Raw genomic sequence first — 20,508 nt, 5'->3', positions numbered from 1 at the left:
AGCCAGAAAAGACCTGTGATGCAAGGGACAAGGACCCATGTGCCACCCAACACTGACCCAAGCCCACTCATTAGCCAAGAGGACCCAAGGCTGCTCCTACAGCCGTCATTCACGTTAGGCCTGTCTTTGGGCATTGATATTGGGTTCTAGCTTGTTTCAAGAATAATAATAATAATAATAATAATAATAATAATAAAGTAAAGATAAAGGGGACCCCTGACCATTAGGTCCAGTTGCGGACGACTCTAGGGTTGCGGCGCTCATCTCGCTTTACTGGCCGAGGGAGCTGGCATAGAGCTGGTCATGTGGCCAGCAGGACTAAGCCGCTCCTGGCAAACCAGAGCAGCGCATGGAAACGCCGTTTACCTTCCCGCCGGAGCGGTACCTATTTATCTACTTGCACTTTGACGTGCTTTCGAACTGCTAGGTTGGCAGGAGCTGGGACCGAGCAACAGGAGCTCACCCCGTTGCGGGGATTCGAACCGCTGACCTTCTGATCGGCAAGCCCTAGGCTCTGTGGTTTGGACCACAGTGCCACCCGTGTCTAATAAATAATAATAATGATAAAAATTTATTATTTATATCCCGCCCATCTGGCTGGGTTTCTCCAGCCACTCTGGGCAGCTTCCAATGGAATATTAAAAACACAATACAGCATTAAACATTAAAAGCTTCCCTAAACAGGGCTGCTTTCAGATGTCTTCTAAAAGTCAGATAGTTGTTTATTTCCTTGACATCTGGTGGGAGGGCGTTCCACAGGGCGGGTGCCACTACCAAGAAGGCCCTCTGCCTGGTTCCCCGTAACTTGGCTTCTTGCAGCGAGGGAACCGCCAGAAGGCCCTCGGAGCTGGACCTCAGTGTCCGGGCAGAATGATGCGGGTGGAGACGCTCCTTCAGGTCTACTGAGCGGAGGACATTTAGGGCTTTAAAGGTCAGCACCAATACTTTGAATTGTGATCGGAAACGTACTGGGAGCCAGTGTAGGTCTTTCAAGACCGGTGTTATGTGGTCTCAGCGGCCACTCCCAGTTGCCAGTTTCTAAGCTCAGCCTGGCATGTTTGTGGGCCCTTGCTCATCCATCACGTTGACTCGAGCTGACAATGACGTTCAGCAGGTTGGGATCCTTGCAGCTGTCACTTCCTGTCTCTTGGCCACTTACTTTCTACATTCAGCTGAAGGGGTAGAGCAGCAGAACATACAGTATATCGGATGTGGGAGCTCTGCACCCTGGGGAGGCCAGCAGGCGATAACTCAGTTTTCTGGCAACATTCTCATGTGCAAGCTAGCCAGGAAGAGGTTCCATGCTCCAATCCTGTCCAATTACCCTCCAAACAGGAGAGGAGGCAGGTGCCCTGAGTGTAAAACCAGTCACCATCAGTGAGAGCAAAGCCCTGGCAAGCAAGCCACTGCTGGTCCTATTATAGATGAGCAGCCTTGTTTCATTTTGGAAGCTCAAATACGTATTTGTCCATCACCATGGCACTCTAGCCAGTTCGGTTCAGAAGTTGGGAAGAGCACCCAGAATATCATGATCGACAAACAGCACTTACCATTCTCACAGAACTCTGTCCCATGCAGTACGTCAGACTCCGACTTCTGAACGGGAAAGTAGTATTGCACGTAACAGTCAGCCTCTCCCCAGACTGTGGACTGGAGGGGAGTGAGCCCTCTGACGCTCTCAATGTGGATCTCAAAAGTGTGCTCCATCATCCCTTCCTTTTCTCTGCCTGACTGCTAAATAATAGACAAAATGGAATCCCTGTGAAAGAGGGGAATCCCTGTGGGGGGAGAGTCCCCATCTCTGGTGAACAAAATGCCCAATCTCAGCATGTTCTGGGCAGGTAATAATAATAATAATAATAATAATAATAATAATTTATACCCCGCCCTCCCCGGCCAAAACTGGGCTGAGAGCAGCTAACATCAAATGTATAAACCAACATAAGATCAGGCAATCAATTAAAATACATCCTAAAATCAGATCAGGATTAGAATAAAATACAATCAGATGGCAACCCGCAGATTAGGGTTGGGGTAATAACCCACCATCATTATTTATTTCATAAAAATTATACACCAGCTGACTGTGAAAGCAAAACAAAACCTCAAAGTGGCTTACAAAAAGAAGGTAATGAAAAGAACAAACAACAATATTTGAAACCATTAAAGCTCGCTTCAGTTTTCTAAACATCTGGGTAGGATTGTCTGAACACAAAGGTTCAAAACGTGCCCAAGAGAGGTACCGCAAAGGTACCTGACTTATTCCCTGAGGCAGGGAGTTCCAGAGAGTAGATGCTATTGCACTAAAAGACTGATTGCTCACAAATGTGGGGTGATTTTGTGTGGCACTTGCAACAACCTCAGTTCTGCAAACTAAAGTGGTTGAGTGGGTGTATATTTGGTATAGTGATCTCACAGGTATACCGCAGGTTTGCCACACCTGTAAGACAGTCACTGACATATAAACATAACACACACCACACACACACACTTTAAATGTTCTACACTCCTTCCCCATCAACTCCACCCCAAGAAAAAAGCTCTTGGAGACACAGCCAGGTGCGGTCTCTGGTGGGTCTCTAGGCCAGGCACAGGCAAACTTGGCCCTCCAGATGTTTTGGGACTACAACTCCCATCATCCCTAGCTAACAGGACCAGTGGTCAGGGATGATGGGAGTTGTAGTCCCAAAACATCTGGAGGGCCGAGTTTGCCTATGCCTGCTCTAGGCGGAAAAAGTGCTAATTTTGGGGGCAGCCTCAGCAAACACAAAGATATGTTTGATGGAAATACCTTTGGAAGAGGCATGGCAAGAGAGTCCAGAGCATGTGGAGGGCGCATTGCCACAGGAGGTGCCATTCCTTCCTCGTTCTTGAGCCTCTGCAGTGCCACGATCTGCTCCGCGGAGCCCATGGCCAGAATGACCTTCAGGCTCCCCTTTTTGCTGCCGGTGAAGACGTCCACCACGGGCATGGAGCCATCTACAGCCAGCACCGGATACTGAGCCTGAAGCAGCAGGCTGGATATCTTGGGGTCCCTGGGAAGGGAGGGAGGGAGACAGTCATGCTATGTAAACTGCGTAGCGATTCCTGTTGACGCATGAAGTGGTGACTTAACTAGCTAAAACATGCAGAAGAGTCCAATTTCCCTACCAGTGAATCTCCTTGCCACCTTCGCCTTTAGCAGAGACCGGCAACTTTTTCATGGAGGCTAGGCATTTTAAAATGCAGGAAAGCTGGGCTTCTATGAATTTGACATGTGAGATTACAGTGGTACCTCGGGTTAAGTACCGCATTTTTCGCTCTATAAGACGCACCAGACCACAAGACGCACCTAGTTTTTGGAGGAGGAAAACAAGAAAAAAACTATTCTGAATCCCAGAAGCCAGAACAGCAAGAGGGATCGCTGCGCAGAGAAAGCAGTGATCCCTCTTGCTGTTCTGGCTTCTGGGATAGCTGCACAGCCTGCATTCGCTCCATAAGACGCACACACATTTCCCCTTACTTTTTAGGAGGCAAAAAGTGAGTCTTATAGAGCAAAAAACACGGTACTTAATTCGTTCCGGAGGTCTGTTCTTAACCTGAAACTGTTCTTAACCTGAAGCACCACTTTAGCTAATGGGGCCTCCTGCCGCCGGAGCACGATTTCTGTTCTCATCCTGAAGCAAAGTTCTTAACCCAAGGTACTATTTCTGGGTTAGCGGAGTCTGTAACCTGAAGCGTATGTAACCCAAGGTACCACTGTATATTCTGTAGTTCATGCTGCAGTTCCTAGACTCTCTGCTTAAGCAAGCTGCATACTTAATCTGATCTGTGAGCCTTCAAGGCCTCATCACTCATCTGAATTGTGCTGGATACCTGGGGCGAGCGTAAGTCTGGGGACAGGGGGAACTTTTCCAGCTTTAGGGTCGTATTTTCTGATGGGCAACCTTTCCAAGGGTGGCTGCATGTCATACAGGAGAGGTGGAAGGCAAGAGTGGTTGGAGGAAGTTATTATTTCTTTTTGTATGGTAGGGCACGTTCCAGCCAGATGAATTTTACTCACCGCTGGAATTCCCTCCATCATTTGTCAAAGCAAATTGAATGACAGTTCAAGGGCAGCCAAGCCAGTCAAAAGCACTTGAGGAGGGCATGGAGCAATGGCCTTGCTAGTGTGTGTGTCCTGACAGTGTGCCAAGGGGCTAGGAAGAACGCAGGGCCACATTTGACCCTAGACTCTCAGTCCCCTTGGCTCAAATTCCCACTCAATCTTTCTGTGATTGTGTTTTCAGTTTATGTGCCACACCCTGGAACCTCAGGGGGAAAAGTGGGTGAGAAATGCAAGAAACCGGAGTCCAAGGATTACTCGCACATGAAGGTGGCAGGTGGTTGGTGGCAGGACCCTGTGAGTGAGAGGCAGGGAAGGGAAGGCCTTCCAGGGTGAGAGACCCAACCCCCTGGGCTTGGGAGTCCTCATAAGGAAGCTGGACCTGGAGGAAGACCCGTGAGGGGAGAGACTCCATCAGGCAAGGCCTCCTTCCACCTGCCTTGCCCCACCCTCCAGTCTCTGCTTCTCAATTTGTATTGCATTATTTTATGCACTGTGGCTTGCCGTTGTTTTATTGATTGTAGTTTCGAAATTATTTGTTGCAATTGTTAAGAGTGGGTTTCTGTTTAATTTTAATATGCTGATATTATTATTCTACACTATTCTAATGAATGTTGAACTTTATTTGATGTAGATTGCTTATTTTAAAGCTGTTTTATTATCACATGTTTGTACTGCATTATATTGTTATAAGGTGTACATTCTTTGATTCTTCAGCTTGTAAACCGCCTTGAGTATTGTAAGATAGAAAGGCGGTATACAAATTAAAAGTGATGATGATGATGATAAGGTAGGAAAGGTCCCAGTGAAAGCTGAGAGGGTCCATGGCTTTTTGTGAGAGACAAGAAAAGACTCTTTTCTCTTTCTCTGTTTTTGTTTAGATTACATATATGAGAAATGAAAGAAAAAAATGAATCAAAGCAAACTGGGTGGTGGATGTTTTGGGCAGCATACTACCCCTTAGCTTACTTTAGGATGAACTCACAGCAATATATCATATGTAGCCCAAGTTAGGGATGGAAATTAAAAATCACTGCCTGGAAGTGATTTTTGGTTTTTTAATCTGATGGGGGGGGGCATTATCAGTGTTCCTTGAGCGCTGAAAGAAGAAAATTGAGTAAATATGCCACAACACAGTAAAATAAAAACAATTTTAAATACAAATAATGAGTTTTTACTTGAATGAAACGTAGAACTGATGCAGTGGAAGCTTCACCAGTCCTAGTAGGGCATCTCCTCCTGGAATGCACACCTTGTTCCAGGCTTCTATGACCATCACATTGTTCTTCAGCCTCTCCAGATGTTTTGATGTCAGTGAAATAGGAGTTACCTAGAGATTTGATCAGACTCTTTGATCAGAGAAGCAGGCCTACACACACACACACACACACACACACACACACACACCCTTCATCTCAGCCTTTGCAAATATAAAAATAAAGACCGTGGACCCGATACAGCTAACGGGGGGGGGGGGGGGTTCAGTCCCCTTGCAAGCTTACCCAGGTTTGATTAAGTTGCAGGTAAAATGTTTGCTGACAAGTTTTCCTTGTGAGGAAAAGAAAATGAGTTTCAAAAGTTAAATTTGTTTAGTGATGTTCTAGGCCAGGGGTCAGCAAACTTTTTCAGCTGTGCCTCAGACCTAGTTGGGGGTGGACTATATATTTTTTTTGGGGGGGGGGAAATGAACGAATTCCTATGCCCCACAAATAACCCAGAGATGCATTTTAAGTAAAAGCACACATGTGAAAACATGCTGATTCTCAGACCATCCACGGGCCGGATTTAGAAGGCGATTGGGCTAGATCTGGCCTCCAGGCCTCAGTTTGCCTACCCCTGTTCTAGGCTGCCCCATAAAAGATGTGTTTCACACACTTTAATATTTGGTCTCTCGTGGGGTTCTGTATGCGGGTGACCTGGGCATGCCTGAGCACACAGAGAATCACAGAATTGAAAAGTGGGCAGGGAACCCGAGGGCCACAGTCCAACCCCCTGCAATGCAGGAATCGCAGCTGGGGAATCCCCAAGAGATGGCCATCCAACTTCTGCTTGAGAAGCTCAAAGGAAGGGGAGTCCACTGCCTCCCGAGAGAGACTGGTCCACTTTCAAATAGCTCTTACTGTCAGAAAGTTCTTCCTACAGTTTGGTCAGGATCTCATTTCTTGTAATTCTAATCTTACCCGAACAAGCTTGCTCCATCTTCCAAATGACAGCCCTTCAGATATCTGAAGATGGCTTTCATACCACCTCCCAGTCTTTTCTTCTCCAGGCTAAACATCCCGAACACCCTCACATAAGGTTTGTTTTCCAGACACTTTGTCATCCTGGCTGCCTTCTGCTGCACACATTCCAGCTTCTCAATATCCTTCTTAAACTCCAGTGCCCAGAACTGGATACAGGTGGGGTCTGACTCATGACTGAGACGTCCTTTGCTGCTGGGAATTGGGCGGCTTTAATTATAGGGCCAAGCCAGCTATGAATACCTGTATACCTGAAGGAGTGTCTCCACCCCCATCATCCAGCCCGGACACTAAGGTCCAGCGCCGAGGGCCTTCTGGCAGTTCCCTCGCTGCGAGAAGTGAGGTTACAGGGAATCAGGCAGAGGGCCTTCTTGGTAGTGGCGCTTGCCCTGTGAAACGCCCTCCCAACAGATGTCAAGGCAATAAACAACTATTTTACTTTTAAAAGACAACTGAAGGCGGCCCTGTTTAGGGAAGTTTTTAAATGTCTGATGCTGTATTGTTTTTAATATTCAGTTGGAAGCCGCCCAGAGTGGCTGGGGAAACCTAGCCAGATGGGTGGGGTATAAATAATAATAATAATAATAATAATAATAATAATAATAATTATGAAGGGCAGCAAAACACATTCTGCCTCCTGGCCAGTCTGACAACTACCCAACACTTTAGAATACAGAAACTGGCCCTCCTGCTGTAAAGCAGGGGGCAAATAATATAAAGTTTTGGGCCTGTATTTTGTTCTCTGACCTCACAAGTTTAAGGAATTGACGTTAAACACTGAGGAGGCACTAATGTTACCAGGATTACTGCGTACATTAAAAAACTGAAGCTTGCCTGAGAAAACTGGAAGATGGGTTGTGTGGTCCCCCATATCACAGCAGACCTTGTGGCTTCTTCTGTGCTGAAGAGCTTGCAGTTTAGATACACGTTACAAGAGCCATGAAATCCAGCATTTTTTGGAACAAAGACCTTCCCTTCTGGGACCATCAAGAGTACGTGCAACAGCAAACCTTCTTCTTCTGATGCACACAGCTGGTTCAGGAGGTTACGGGAGACGGGCATGGGGACTGGCAGCTGACTCACGCCAACGTTGGCCCTTTCTGATACTGCAGGTGAAGACTCTTGGTTCCTCTTTGGGAGCTGGCAATTAGTTTGCTTCAAGACTGGGGGGCTTCCAGCAGGAGTGGTGCTCTTGCCAGCTTCTTGAAACTTGACTCCAGGACTCCTGATGGCGTGAACTGGAGCTTGTGGTGCCCCATTCGCTGCCTTGGCACTGGTGCTGGAGAAATCTTTATTATCAGCTGCAAGTTCCAATGACACCTGTCGCAAGAAAGTTAGAAATAATGCGTTACCTGCTGTCTGTTGAGAGCACAACCTTCTGCAGCTGTGCTTTTCAAACTCTGTTCCTGTGAACCATGTCTCCACCTCCATCGTTCTTCCCGGACACTGAGGTCCAGCGCTGAGTGCCTTCTGGCGGTTCCCTCGCTGCGAGAAGCCAAGTTACAGGGAACCAGGCAGAGGGCCTTCTCGGTAGTGGCACCCACCCTGTGGAATGCCCTCCCACCAGATGTCAAAGAGAAAAATAACTACCAAGCATCTGAAGGCAGCCCTGTTTAGGGAAGCTTTTAATGTTTAATAGGTTATTGTATTTTAGTGTTTTGTTGGAAGCCACCCAGAGTGGCTGGGGAAACATAGCCAGATGGGCGGGGTATAAATAATAAATTATTATTATTATTATTATTATTATTGGAAGCTTTGTAGGGCTTCTTCCTCAATAGCAAAATCAGTGTGTGTGTGTGTGTGTGTGTGTGTGTGCGCACGCGCAACAGGAAAGAGAACCAGTGCACCAATGGGCTCCAGTTGGTGGCATCATTGCACTTCCTGGGAGGGAGAGGGTCAAAGCCCCGGGGAGGCTGGCACAGTGCAAAAGTGCAGCAGTGGAGCTAATCTGTCATTCTTGCTACTGCACTTGCACTGCGCTGACCTACCTGATACCTTGCCCTTCTCAGTAAGCATTGCAACACTGCTGATGGGAGGACAGGGGTGTGGTGACACCCCTCCCCACCGACCACCCAGACAATCAGTAACAGCAGAGACAAGTTTGTTCTGGGTTGCACCATCCACTTAGAAGAGGTACAGTAAGAGTCCAGGCAGCTCTTGCCAGTGTGGACCTTGAAAGATGCCCCAGAACCCTCTGCAATATGGAAAGCTTCTTCAGCAGACATTCTGAGAAACAACCCCCAATCTGCTTGCCCCCAAGGGAATCACTCTGTTTTCCACTGCCTTAGCACCTTGGTGACATCAGGAACCATCCCTCCAATCCCCACTTTCATCTCCAACCCCATTTGCATGATTAGCAGGCAACAGACCTCACAGTGGTGAATAAGAAAAAGAGCAAAAATCACCTGCAACGGGCCTGGAAAGCAAAGGGTCAGGAATGGCGGTGGCCCTAAAAAACTGAGCAGTACCCAGCACAGCCACTCAATACATATTCCCACCATTAGGTGACTGCTTTAGTCTAGATATAATAAATACTCTAGATATAAATATAGGAGGTCTTTGTTAGGGAATGAGGTGGGGTCCTTCTCTTCCCAGATGTAAACCTGACACCTGAATGAGCTCCAATGCAGAAAGCAGAATCCCCAAAAAATTTCCATGGCCAAAGCAAGAGGCAACGATACAAGCCGATTCTTTAGTCTCCTTTGGCAACAAACCTGTGGGCAATTCATGCCCTCACAGATTCAGGCGGTACAGTTGTACCTCCTCCCTCTGGTTACGTAAACTTTGGGATGCGCACGTGGCAAACCCGAAGTATATTTACCGGGTTTCGCCGCACGCACATGCGCAGAAGTGGTCCTCAGGTTGTAGAAACCTCGGGATCTGACCGGACCTCCGGAACAGATTCCGTCCACAACAGGAGGTACCACTGTATTCATCATGAAACTGAGAGGAGCAGAGAAAAGGAAGCTACTGATAAGATTTCACAGTAAAAAAATATCCAATTCCCAAAGGCTACAGGGCAGGGGCTCATCCAGTGCTAACTAAAGCACAAAAGCCAAGGCAAATCCTCGGCATAGAATATATCCTGATATGCCATTAACACCCAACAAGAACAATACCAGTTCCGAATAGTTCAATGATGAGAGTGTATGACACCTAAGTGTTGCATTAAGACAAGCTACCTGTGTGTAGAACGGTATAGAAGCAGGTTGTGTATACCTTTCGGCTGGCCGAAATATTGGGAAATAATAGAAAAAATTGGAGATAACTGGAGGTTGCAGAGCTTGGAGAAACTAAAGAATAAGGTGCGAGACTGGTTACATTACGCTCAAATTAAAGAGGTTTTTAATTTGGACAAAAAGATAGGATTCCAGGTGGAAAAATCGAAATTAGAAACAGAATTGTTAGAACCAAAGACCAAGGTTCTTTCAAGAATGTATAACTTGCTGCTCAAATGGAATACCCAGGATGAGACTGTTAAATCAGCCATGATAAAATGGGCGCAGGATATCGGGTATAACATCATGTTTGAGGACTGGGAAAGGTTATGGACCACCGGAATGAAATTCACGGCATGTAATGCCTTGAAGGAAAATATTATGAAAATGATATATAGGTGGTACATGACCCCAGTCAAGCTCGCAAAAATATATCACCTGTCTGATAACAAATGTTGGAAATGTAAGGAGGCTGAAGGGACATTCTTTCACCTCTGGTGGACTTGTCCAAGAGTGAAGGCCTTCTGGGAAATGATCTATAATGAGTTAAAGAAGGTATTTAAATATACCTTTACTAAGAAACCAGAGGCCTTCCTCTTGGGCATTGTCGGCCAGAAAGTGTTAAAGAAGGACAGAACCTTTTTTATGTATGCAACTACAGCAGCAAGAATACTCATCGCCAAATATTGGAAGACACAAGATTTGCCCACACTGGAAGAGTGGCTGACGCAACTGATGGATTATATGGAGCTGGCCGAAATGACTGGCAGAATCCGAGACTTGGGAGAAGAAACAATGGAAGAGGATTGGAAAAAGTTTAAGGACTATCTACAAAAACAGTACAAATTGTATGAATGTTAAGAAATTGCACGATCCAGAAAAATATGATTCCAGTAACTCGACTGAAAGATATAGAAAATTAAGTGATATGTAAGAAAAGAACGAAACTTAAAGTAATATTATGTTTAATTTAAGTTACAACTAATTGATAAAAATTACTTGAAGTTTAGAAATATAACATCTGAGAGGTATAAAATAAGAAATGAAACAAGGTAATAATTTGCTGGCATTTTTATTATAGAGAATGCAGGGTAGGGAGATGTGAGGAAGTCCAGTTAGTTATATAAAAAAAAAGTGTTATGAAAAAAAAAAAAGGTTGTGTATACCTTTAAAGGCCCCAGCTGGGCTGGACCTCCGTCTTCTTTCACAGGCAGTTCACGGCTGACCGTTAGTTGTTCAGACTGAATTATGTCTCGCAGCGGGAAAACGGCTGAGCCAATCAGCAGGGGCTGAAGACAGGAGAACACAATGGGGAAGGAGAGGGTAATATTGCGCATTTCACTTTTCAATATTACATAATCTATACTGTATTGCGCTCATGGTCGTATAACCTCTGGTAGGGTTTGGGGGCTGGGGTTCTGCCAAGGTCTTCAAGGAAAAGTAATCAATAAGAAAATATATGTACTGTACTGGCCCGAATATAAGCCGCACCCGAATATAAGCCACACATTTAAAATTGGGGGGGGGGGGGAGAGGAAAAAATACTCAAATATAAGCCTCTCCATTCCTCGCTGCTCCTGGCTGCATACTTGGGGGGGGGTGAGTTTCCGGCGGCCTTTCCCCTTCCTTGCTGTCTCCCTTACCGTCCTTGGGGGAGAGGATGCACAGGGCGGGTGCCACTTTCTCGCACTCCTGGCGCTGTTTGCCCCGCGCTCCTGGCTGCATACCGTAAGGTTGCGAATATAAGCCGCACTTTTCATGGTCAGAATTGGGGGGGGGGGGGAGTGAGGCTTATTTTCAGGCCAATACGGCATTAAGAACATTAAAATCCCGACTTTCTGACAAAATAGTGCTCTAAGTGGCTAACAGTAAAACAAAAAAATTAAATTACGAAACAAAACTTATTAAAAAAATTATCACAAATTACACACAGGTCTAAAAAGGGTATCTATAAGCAGACAAGGTTTAAAATATCCATTTAAACCTAATTAATATGCTGAAAGCCAACTGAAAAAGAAGCATTTTTGCCCTCCTCCACCAGCGGAATGCCAAGCTATGCCTCTCAAAGGAGGGGTTGCAGTGGAGCCCGTGAAAAGGTCTCCTTGTTGGCTCTTGCCACACAGACATCCAACACTGGTGGGACAAAGAGTGAAGCCTTAGCTGCAGATCTTAATAAGCAGCAGTCCCATAAGCAGGGCTTAAAGGTAGGTTTGAAATGGGTCTAGATAATCTGCTTCATCCAGAAAAACAATAATGAATACCTTTCTTTGTGTGCCTTGTTTTGAGTAGACGTGAAACTCAAGGTCCGAGTTCCACCAGTGGGTTATCATGGTGCCACTGAAGTGAACGGGGAACACGTACCGTTGTTGAAACTTCACCACTGGAAAGGTAAATTGACAGGGATTGGATGCCCGATGGGATGGAAGAGGGAAGAAAAAGATGTTCAGTCAAAATTTCAAGGATATGGCAGAAGAAAGGTGTCTGGAGGCTTTTGAGGGAAAAGGCACAATGAAAGAAGAACAGAACTAACTACTTAACTAACCCACTCCTCTCTGACAGATTATTTAGGCTTTTTGCATTTACAGAGTAATCCTATACATACCGTATTTTTGGCCCCATAGGACGCACTTTTTCCCCTCCAAAAATGAAGGGGAAATGTGTGTGCGTCCTATGGGGCGAATGCAGGCTTTCGCTGAAGCCTGGAGAGCGAGAGGCATCGGTGCGCACCGACCCCTCTCGCTCTCCAGGCTTCAGGAAGACATCCGCAAGCCTTGCAAGCCCGGCGGGAGTTCCCGCGGGCTCACATGGCTTGCGGGCAGCAGCCTGCAGCCCGAAGCACGGGGAGCCCTCTGGAGGGCTCCCCGTGCTTCAGGCGGGTGTCCGCAAGCCTTGCACGCCCCACGGGAGGTCCCGCTGGGCGCGCGAGGCTTGGGGCGGCAGCCTGCAGCCCGAAGCACGGGGCGCCCTCCGGAGGGTGGCCTGTGCTTCAGGCAGGTGTGCGCAAGGCTTGGGGCGGCAGCCACGGCTGGGGGGGGAAATAAATTTTTTTTATTCATTCCCCCCCCCCCCAAAAAACGAGGTGCGTCCTATGGGCCGGTGCGCCCTATATGACGAAAAATACGGTATATACTCCAAAGGAAGTCTATGAGGCTGTCTCCCAGGATTTCAGCATTTAAAATCCATTTTTATTAACCTGATTAATAAATATTTTTTTCTTAACTATCTAACTATTCTTTCACTCCCTTTCTTTTTGTTGTTGTTGTTTAGTCGTCTAAGGCGTGTTTGACTCTCTGTGACCCCATGAACCAGAGAATGCCTTGGAAACTCTCACTTTCTTCTCAAAGCTTCTCCTTTTTCATATCCATGGAGTTTTGTTGGAAAAACGCTGGAGTGGTTTGCCAGTTCCTTCTCCAGGCAGATCACATTTAGTCTAAACTCTCGGCTATGACCTGTCCATCTTGGGTGGCCCTGCAAGGCATAGCTCATAACTTCTTCGAGTTATTCAAGCCCCTTCGCCATGACAAGGCAGTGATCCATGAAGGTGATCCCTTTCTTTACAGTGGTACCTCGGGTTACATACGCTTCAGGTTACATACGTTTCAGGTTACAGATTCTGCTAACCCAGAAATAGTGCTTCAGGTTAAAAACTTTGCTTCAGGATGAGAACAGAAATCGTGCTCCGGTGGCACGGCGGCAGCAGGAGGCCCATTAGCTAAAGTGGTGCTTCAGGTTAAAAACAGTTTCAGGTTAAGAACGGACCTCCGGAACGAATTAAGTACTTAACCCGAGGTACCACTGTACTAGTAGCTAAATCCTATTGACCGAACTGCGGGAGGCAGTGGAAGAAAGGAGTGCCTGGTGTGCTCTGGTCCATGGGGTCACGAAGAGTCGGACACGACTAAACGACTAAACAACAACAACAACAACAACAAATCCTATTCCGGTTAACTAGACTGCCACTCTTCATTTTCTAGTTGTCTTATAAAGTTCTTGGCCTCTATTTTTTTTTTTTTTTTTTTTGCGGGGGGGGGGGGGAGCTGATCAGCTTACTTTTCCTTATCAGAAAGATCCAATCCCACCACCTTTCTCCACCTATAGTAGGGGCTGCCAGCCTTTTGGGGTCAATGAGGACATTTGGAATTTTGAGGAAGTGCAGGATGCAGTGTGGCAGAGGACAAAATGGATGCTACACCTAAAAGGACAGGACCAGAAAGTGGTGTTGGGCATGACGCCATGCAGTCAGCTGCCCCATCCATGGGAGAAAAGGCCCCTTTCCCCCAGGCAAGGCTTACCTTCCCCCGAGATTTTACTTGACGCTATCCGAACTATTTCTGTCGTTATGGCGGCCTGCCCTGCTCCAATCTTTGAAGCTCCCACTGGAAAGTGAAACTCGACAAAGAATGTCCTGTGGATGGGAGAAACAGAAAGCGTATTGGGTGAATCAACCAACTGTTTTTAATATAATGGGCCAAAGTGGAAAGGGCATCAACACAAGTCACTGAGCTCAAGCTTTGAATGGAGGAAGTCCTGGATTCAACCTCTGGGATCCCCATGAAATGCACGGAAACACCCTTTTCTGAAATCTTGGGAGAGCCATTTGCCAGTTAGTGGAGGCAGCACAGAACTAAATGGGCCAATGGATTTGACTTGGTATCAACAGGGATTTTACATCATCCCCAAATCTTTGCTCTTGTGATAAAATGAACGATTCTAATGATTCCTGCTGAGATTGGATCAAGTCAATGAGCTTACAGGCCTCGCCCCTAAGTGAGAAGGAAGAATTATTACCTCTTTTTGGCCAACGCTGGCCTGGGCGGCTTTCCAGTTGATCGTTTTTTGCCTGGAGTGATGTTTTCAGGGGGCACCTTTAGGCTCTCCACGACTGCTCTAGCTAATCGGACCCGGCCCAGCACTGCCAGTCTGTCAAGGCTCAAGTTGACAGCTCGTGTTTCCTCTGTAGATTCCATGGAAGCCTCATGAAGAGGAAGCGGCCCAGCGGGAGAATGGCTGAAAAGGGGAACACGAACGAGCAGGCTAAGATTACCTTCCTCATAAAAAGGAAAGAGAAAGGTGCTCCAAGGAGTTGTTCTATTACATCTCTTGCACATAAGAACCTAAGAGGAGCCTGCGCTGGATCAGACCAGTGGCCTAACTAGTCCAGCACTCTGTTTTCAAAGTGGCCAACTCACAAGAGGCATGCAAGCAGTACCAGAGTGCAATAGCACCCTATGAAGCTGTGATTCTCAGCAGCTGGCATTCAGTTACGTACTGTCTCCAACAGTGGAGATAGTACCTAGCCATTGTTGTGAGCAGCCACTAATCGTCTGATCCTCCATGAATTTGCATGCTCACACATTTGATACAAATGCCCCAATTCTGTGTAGGGAAAGACACCTGAACTGAATTGATATTCAGAGGAAATCAGGAGTTGTGATGCCATTATTATTATTTATTAAATTTGTCAGTGATTTTTCTTGCCCAGGGCAACCCAAAGGGACTTAAAACCAACCAAACAGCAGATAGAGGGAATTGATAAGAATAATGATCTGTTGTGACCTTGACGGAAGCATACAATAGATGAGCCTTCTTGTGTTTTGGCTCATCTTCCTCTTTTTTCTTTTCCTTTTTTTTCTTTCCTCCTCCTCCTCCTCTCCTTTTTCTTTCCCATAATAGCTTAAGTTCTAAGCCATGCACTTAGATTTTTTTTTGTAGTTTTTTTAGCTTTTTTCATTATTATTATTATGAAGGATTTTTTTTTTGTAATTTTGGTTGTTTATATTTCTCTGTACAGTGGTACCTCGGGTTAAGTACTTGATTCATTCTGGAGGTCCGTTCTTAACCTGAAACTGTTCTTAACCTGAAGCACCACTTTAGCTAATGGGGCCTCCTGCTGCTGCTGGATGTTCTCATCCTTAATCAAAGTTCTTAACCCGAGGTACTATTTCTGGGTTAGCGGAGTCTGTAACCTAAAGCGTATGTAACCTGAAGCGTATGTAACCCGAGGTACCACTGTATTTGTCTAAAGCAAAATAAAAGTATTAAAAAACAACAATCAACCAAACAGGTGGACAATTCCCCCCCTCAGTAGTTTTCAACCAGTGTGCCGTGGCACCCTGGGGTGCCTTGAATTATGGTCAGGGGTATCATGGGCAACACTGACCTCTGTCCCTCTTTCCTTCCCTCCCTCCTTGGATGCCCTCTCACATCTCTGTCTCCCAAAGGCTTGCAAAGCAGTTTGTTGCAGCAGCCCTGGCTTCAAGCTCCCCAGGCAAATGGTGCCTCTGGGGCTGGTCAGGGTGTGCTGGCTGCCAGGATCTGAGGAGACCTCAGAGCAAGCAAGCCGGCAAGGGAACCCAGCCAGTCAGCCTGCCAGCCCTTGCTGTTGGGAACAGACTGACAAGTCCTAGGCTCCTGAGGGGCAGCGTGAGGAGGCACCTCTCTTTGGGGCAATGTGTGTGCGTGTGTGTGTGAGCTCAGAGACCAGGGATGCCGGCAGCAGAAGCTGCCCGGAGGACTCCCAAGGAGAGGGGAGAGGAGAGGAGGCTGAGGGAACACTCCGCAAGGGAGGGTGCTAGAAAAGGGGTGAGGGGCTGCCAGCTCTGCAGGCAAGGGGTGACACAACTGGGCTCCTGAGCCCCACAGGGGTGCCGGAGAAAGAACGCAGTTGGTCAAGGGAGCCGTGGACTCAAAAAGATTGGAAAATTCTACCCCACCCCATAGGTGCATTAGAAACACAAGGAAAAAGAAATACATTTAAAACACCCCACCCACTTCAAAAAGGCCAGAGATAGTTAAAGGCCCACGGCCTAGTTGCAAAGCAAAGTTTTTGCCTGGTGCTTAAAGATGTGTAACAATGGTGGCAGGCAAGCCTCCTTGGCGAAGCATTTCACAAATGGGGAGCCACTGCAGAAAAGGCCTGTTCTTGTGCTGCCGCTCTTCAGATCTCCCTTGGGGGGGGGGCACACAAAATAGGCCCTCGGATGGTGATCGCAGAGTTCTTGTCGGTTCATATGGAGAGAAGCGGTCCTTAAGGTATCACAGTTCTGAGCTGCTTGAGTCATGTGTAATGGAGCCCACAACAACTGGTTTACCTGGGTTTTGTCTCTCGAGTCCCTTTCTGACCCAAGGGGATAGACTCTGAAGCCTTTTTTGATCTCCGACACTTGCTGTTCTGCGACTTGTTTAGTTTTCCGGAAGCAACAGCATCTTCCTCGTCACTGAGGAAGTCACTTAAGCTGCTGTCGGACTTCTAAGGGAAAGATCGAGAAAAGCAAAAAACATTTAACAGTCACAGAACACTCAGGAATTAACGATTCAGTTACCAAAAGGAAGTTCTCCTTATCTTGAGATTAAAGATGGTAACCACTTATAAAAACCAGATGATGGAACGGAGGGAAGTCAAAAGCTCGGCAGAGCTAAAACTTTGTAAAAGGTGATATGATGTGATATTTTCAAAAATGGAAAATTAATAAAAAAACATTTAAATAAAAAAATGTAATTACAGTATAGAATTCAAACTCAGTTGCTGAAATACATGATCTGTTTTAGTAGGCACGTTGCTGGATTAATAAAAGGAACCATAGAATTATTATTTTTTTAAAAGATGGTAACCTTTTCCAAACACTGCAAGTTTTTTTAATCTCTACTCAAATTCTATTTTGTGGCCAAGCTAGACAGAGAGATATGAGGAGCATCTGGAAAGGTGTGAAGTTAAAGGGGCAGAGGCAGAACCTCTGGTCTTCATCTACTCCTCCAGCAAGTCCCGGCACAAATGAGAGGTGTGGCATATCTGATGTGTTCCTACATGAATACTTTTTTTATGTGGGATGCCTCTAGCTGCCAAGGGTGTGATACAGATGCCTCACACTAAAAGAATCTTCATGGTGAGTACCACACATTATTTTCTCAGGAGAACACTCTGTGGACGAGCTGTGCTAATCTTCTGGGGGGGGGGGGCACCACATAAATCTGATTGGCCTAGGAGAGGGCTAGTGTTTTAAACTTCACTTAAGTCTTTTGCACACCTAAAACAAACGTTTTTGTCTTTCTGCAGCTCTCGTCTTTTGGACGATGCCCAGCGCAAGAGAGGTAAGACGGAATGAAAGGAGAGGCAGAGAGGAAGAACATAAGCCAGCCTTCCCCAATCTGTTGCCCCCCCCCCATGTTTAGACTATACCGTATTTTTCGCTCCATAGGGTGCATGGGACCATAGGGCACACCTAGTTTTTAGGCGGGGGGGGAATTCCCCCCCCCCTGGTCCAGGAGCGGTGGTAAGATTGCACGCAACCTCGCCGCCACTCCCGGAGCTTGCGGGGCTAGGGACGGGGGAAACCCGAGCTTCCCCCGACCCCAGCCCCCAGAACAGGTCCAGGAGCGGTGGCAAGATTGCGCGCAACCTCGCCGCCGCTCCCGGAGCTTGCGGGACTGGGAAGCCTGAGCTTCCCCCACCCCAGCCCCCAGAACAGGCAGCTATCCACAAGCCTTTGGAGCCCGGCGGCAACTCCCGCCGCGCTCAGAAGGCTTGTGGATGGCTGCCTGAAGCCCGGCGAGCGCTGCGGAATTGGCGCAGCGCTCGCCGGGCTTCAGGCTGCTATCCGCAAGCCTTCGGAGCGCTCCGAAGGCTTGCGGATAGCTGCCTGAAGCCTGGAGAGCGAGAGGGGTCGCTGCGCACCGACCCCTCTCGCTCTCCAGGCTTCAGTGAAAGCCTGCATTCGCTCCATAGGACGCACACACATTGCCCATTCATTTTTTTTTAATTTTTTTTTTTGTTGCCTAGTTCATTCTAGCCCAGTACAGACAGCAGCCTTCCAGTATCTCAGGCAGAAAAGTATTTCACAGCCCCTCTTGAGACTCTTTTAACTAGAGATGACAGAGGTTGAATCTGGAACCTTGCACAGGCAAAGCATGGGTTCTACCACTGAGCAAGGCCCCCTCCTTCAAACACAGGATAAGAGACTATGTACAAATAATGTTTTCTAGCCAAGAAGCTGACTGTGGTAAGACTGGCTTGGTTCATGGAAAGCTTAGTCACAATAACATGCCCAAACCACCTACACGCCTCTGGCGCTTACTCGAGCCGTGTAGAACAAGTTTTCCAGCAGGCTCTGGTCATAGTGGGGGTCGTTCAGCTCACTGTCGTACACCTCACTCCCGGGAGAGATACATTCCAGGGGAGAGCCTGTACCATCCAAAAGGCGCAGAGGGGAAGAACCAGAACTGTGGGGAAAGAAAGGAAAGAAGGTAAATATGAACATCTAGCTGCATACACAGACATGCGAATGCACACAGTAACGTTGAATTCAGCACTGTCCTAGCTTTCTGGTTTTTATCCAGCACCGCTCTGCTAGGTCATGTACAGAACACAAATGAGACCGAGTCTCTAGCTGTGTTTGACGGAATCTACTGTATTCGTGATGACCCTTGTTGCTGGAGGATTCCCCACACATTTCACATCTTACCTGCCCAGCAAGAGCTGGATTGCTCTGTTTTCAGCATGTAAATCAAATTCTGAGCCATCAGGCAGTGGCTGAAGAGGCTCTTCAACGGCAGATATGAGGCCAGGGTGCAGGTTTTTAAGATTCCTGGATAAGAAAATATGCCAATAAAGATGAACTAGGCACTTCCCGGGCATGGTACACTCTGGATGCTTTGGACTACAACTCCCATCAGCCCCTGAAGTCATAGTGAATGGCCAGGAGTGATGGAAGTTGTAGTCCAATTTAGCCGAAGGGCACCAGGTTGGGTAAGGCTGAACTAGGAGCGGGGGGGGGGGGGGGTTATGAAATTAAGCAAGGATAAATTACCAAAACCAATGAGGTTTGCTTGGTGCCAACATTAGCATCATTTAGGCACCAGGCATTTTAACAAATTTTATTGCTATAGGCTGCAGACCCATATACATTTAACTTGTAACAAATCCCATTGGACTTCTGAGATATATAGGATTGTAGTCTTTTGCTATGTTTCGTTCCTGCAGCAAAAAACCCCTAATAACAATCTGTTGGACCAATCTACTGTTTCCATCAATTTAGTATACACACACATACAAAGTTAGATCATATATCTTTGAAATGAGATGTAAATGTACACACTTCATGGTTTTTTTTCTGATATAGAGTTGGCAACTTGCATATTCCTAATCCAGCAGATGTCAGGGATAGAACCATAACTATTTTGTCTCTGTCTATAGAATTGTTGGTCCCAAGCTACTCTGACAAAGTGATTTGATACATACTGCTTTTACTAAGCATCCTGAATGCCATTATATCCATGACACAAACATTCCCACATACTCTTCCAAACTCACTTTTCAACTAGTTTGGAGACATCCTGCTTTATAGGCTGAAATTCATAAAGCTGTATATCGGGATCGGGATTCGAAGTCATTGCAGACACTACCATAGCGTTTCGGAGTCTATTGCCTCTATCCAAAAGGGCTGGGGAAAAGAGAACAAGAGTGAACACTGAATTTAAAATAACAACTGTACATACTGACTTATGGGCGAGCCATTCCTTGACCACTCCTATAGGGGAAAGTGCAACGTGACAGAACTTTTTAAAACGATAACATCGTAGATGAAACCCAACTGTTTATATACATACCTGAAAGGAGATCTTTTGTGGGTGGGTTGTTGCAAGAAAGAACATGGGCAGGTTTGGGACTTTCCTTAGCCGACCTCACTTGAGCCTCAAGATCAGAGCCACCGGAAAACAATCCTTGTTGTTTTGGATCATTTGCATTGACAGAATCATTGTGCCCTTGGAGGTGGTGGTGCTGAGGTCGAAAAAACCCTGCTTTTAGGTTCTCGGAGTTCTCCTGAAAGTACAAGTGATCCTTGCCCCTGTTCCAAAACATAAGCACCATCACAAAGTTTAACTCAAGGATGGTTTTTCCAAAATGCCCCTAATGCTGTTCTGGGCATGCATATAAGGTACCAGTATAACTGACAGGGAGAGCTGAATAATG

General features: G+C 46.6%; 1 protein-coding gene across 1 annotated transcript in view; it reads right to left on the bottom strand.

Annotated features, from left to right (window-relative positions):
- Window positions 1-20,421, bottom strand: part of C2CD3 (C2 domain containing 3 centriole elongation regulator) — a 55,699-nt gene extending 35,278 nt beyond the window's left edge. The window contains exons 1-13 of the mRNA XM_081002523.1: window positions 20,145-20,421; window positions 19,849-19,978; window positions 19,001-19,123; window positions 18,614-18,758; window positions 16,634-16,791; window positions 14,331-14,549; window positions 13,835-13,947; window positions 11,804-11,922; window positions 10,709-10,831; window positions 7,159-7,644; window positions 5,263-5,414; window positions 2,792-3,035; window positions 1,551-1,734 (exon numbers count right to left, since the gene is read on the bottom strand). Coding sequence (XP_080858649.1) covers window positions 1,551-1,734; window positions 2,792-3,035; window positions 5,263-5,414; window positions 7,159-7,644; window positions 10,709-10,831; window positions 11,804-11,922; window positions 13,835-13,947; window positions 14,331-14,549; window positions 16,634-16,791; window positions 18,614-18,758; window positions 19,001-19,123; window positions 19,849-19,978; window positions 20,145-20,406 — 2,458 coding nt within the window. The 5' untranslated portion in view covers window positions 20,407-20,421. The remainder of the gene's footprint in view (window positions 1-1,550; window positions 1,735-2,791; window positions 3,036-5,262; window positions 5,415-7,158; window positions 7,645-10,708; window positions 10,832-11,803; window positions 11,923-13,834; window positions 13,948-14,330; window positions 14,550-16,633; window positions 16,792-18,613; window positions 18,759-19,000; window positions 19,124-19,848; window positions 19,979-20,144) is intronic.
- Window positions 20,422-20,508: the final 87 nt, after the last annotated feature.

This window comes from Podarcis pityusensis (genome assembly GCF_964106645.2).
Source record: "Podarcis pityusensis genome assembly, chromosome: 4".
Taxonomy (NCBI): domain Eukaryota; kingdom Metazoa; phylum Chordata; class Lepidosauria; order Squamata; family Lacertidae; genus Podarcis; species Podarcis pityusensis.
The sequence above is the reverse complement of the archived record's forward strand: the minus strand, read 5'-3'. Positions and strand labels throughout refer to the sequence as shown.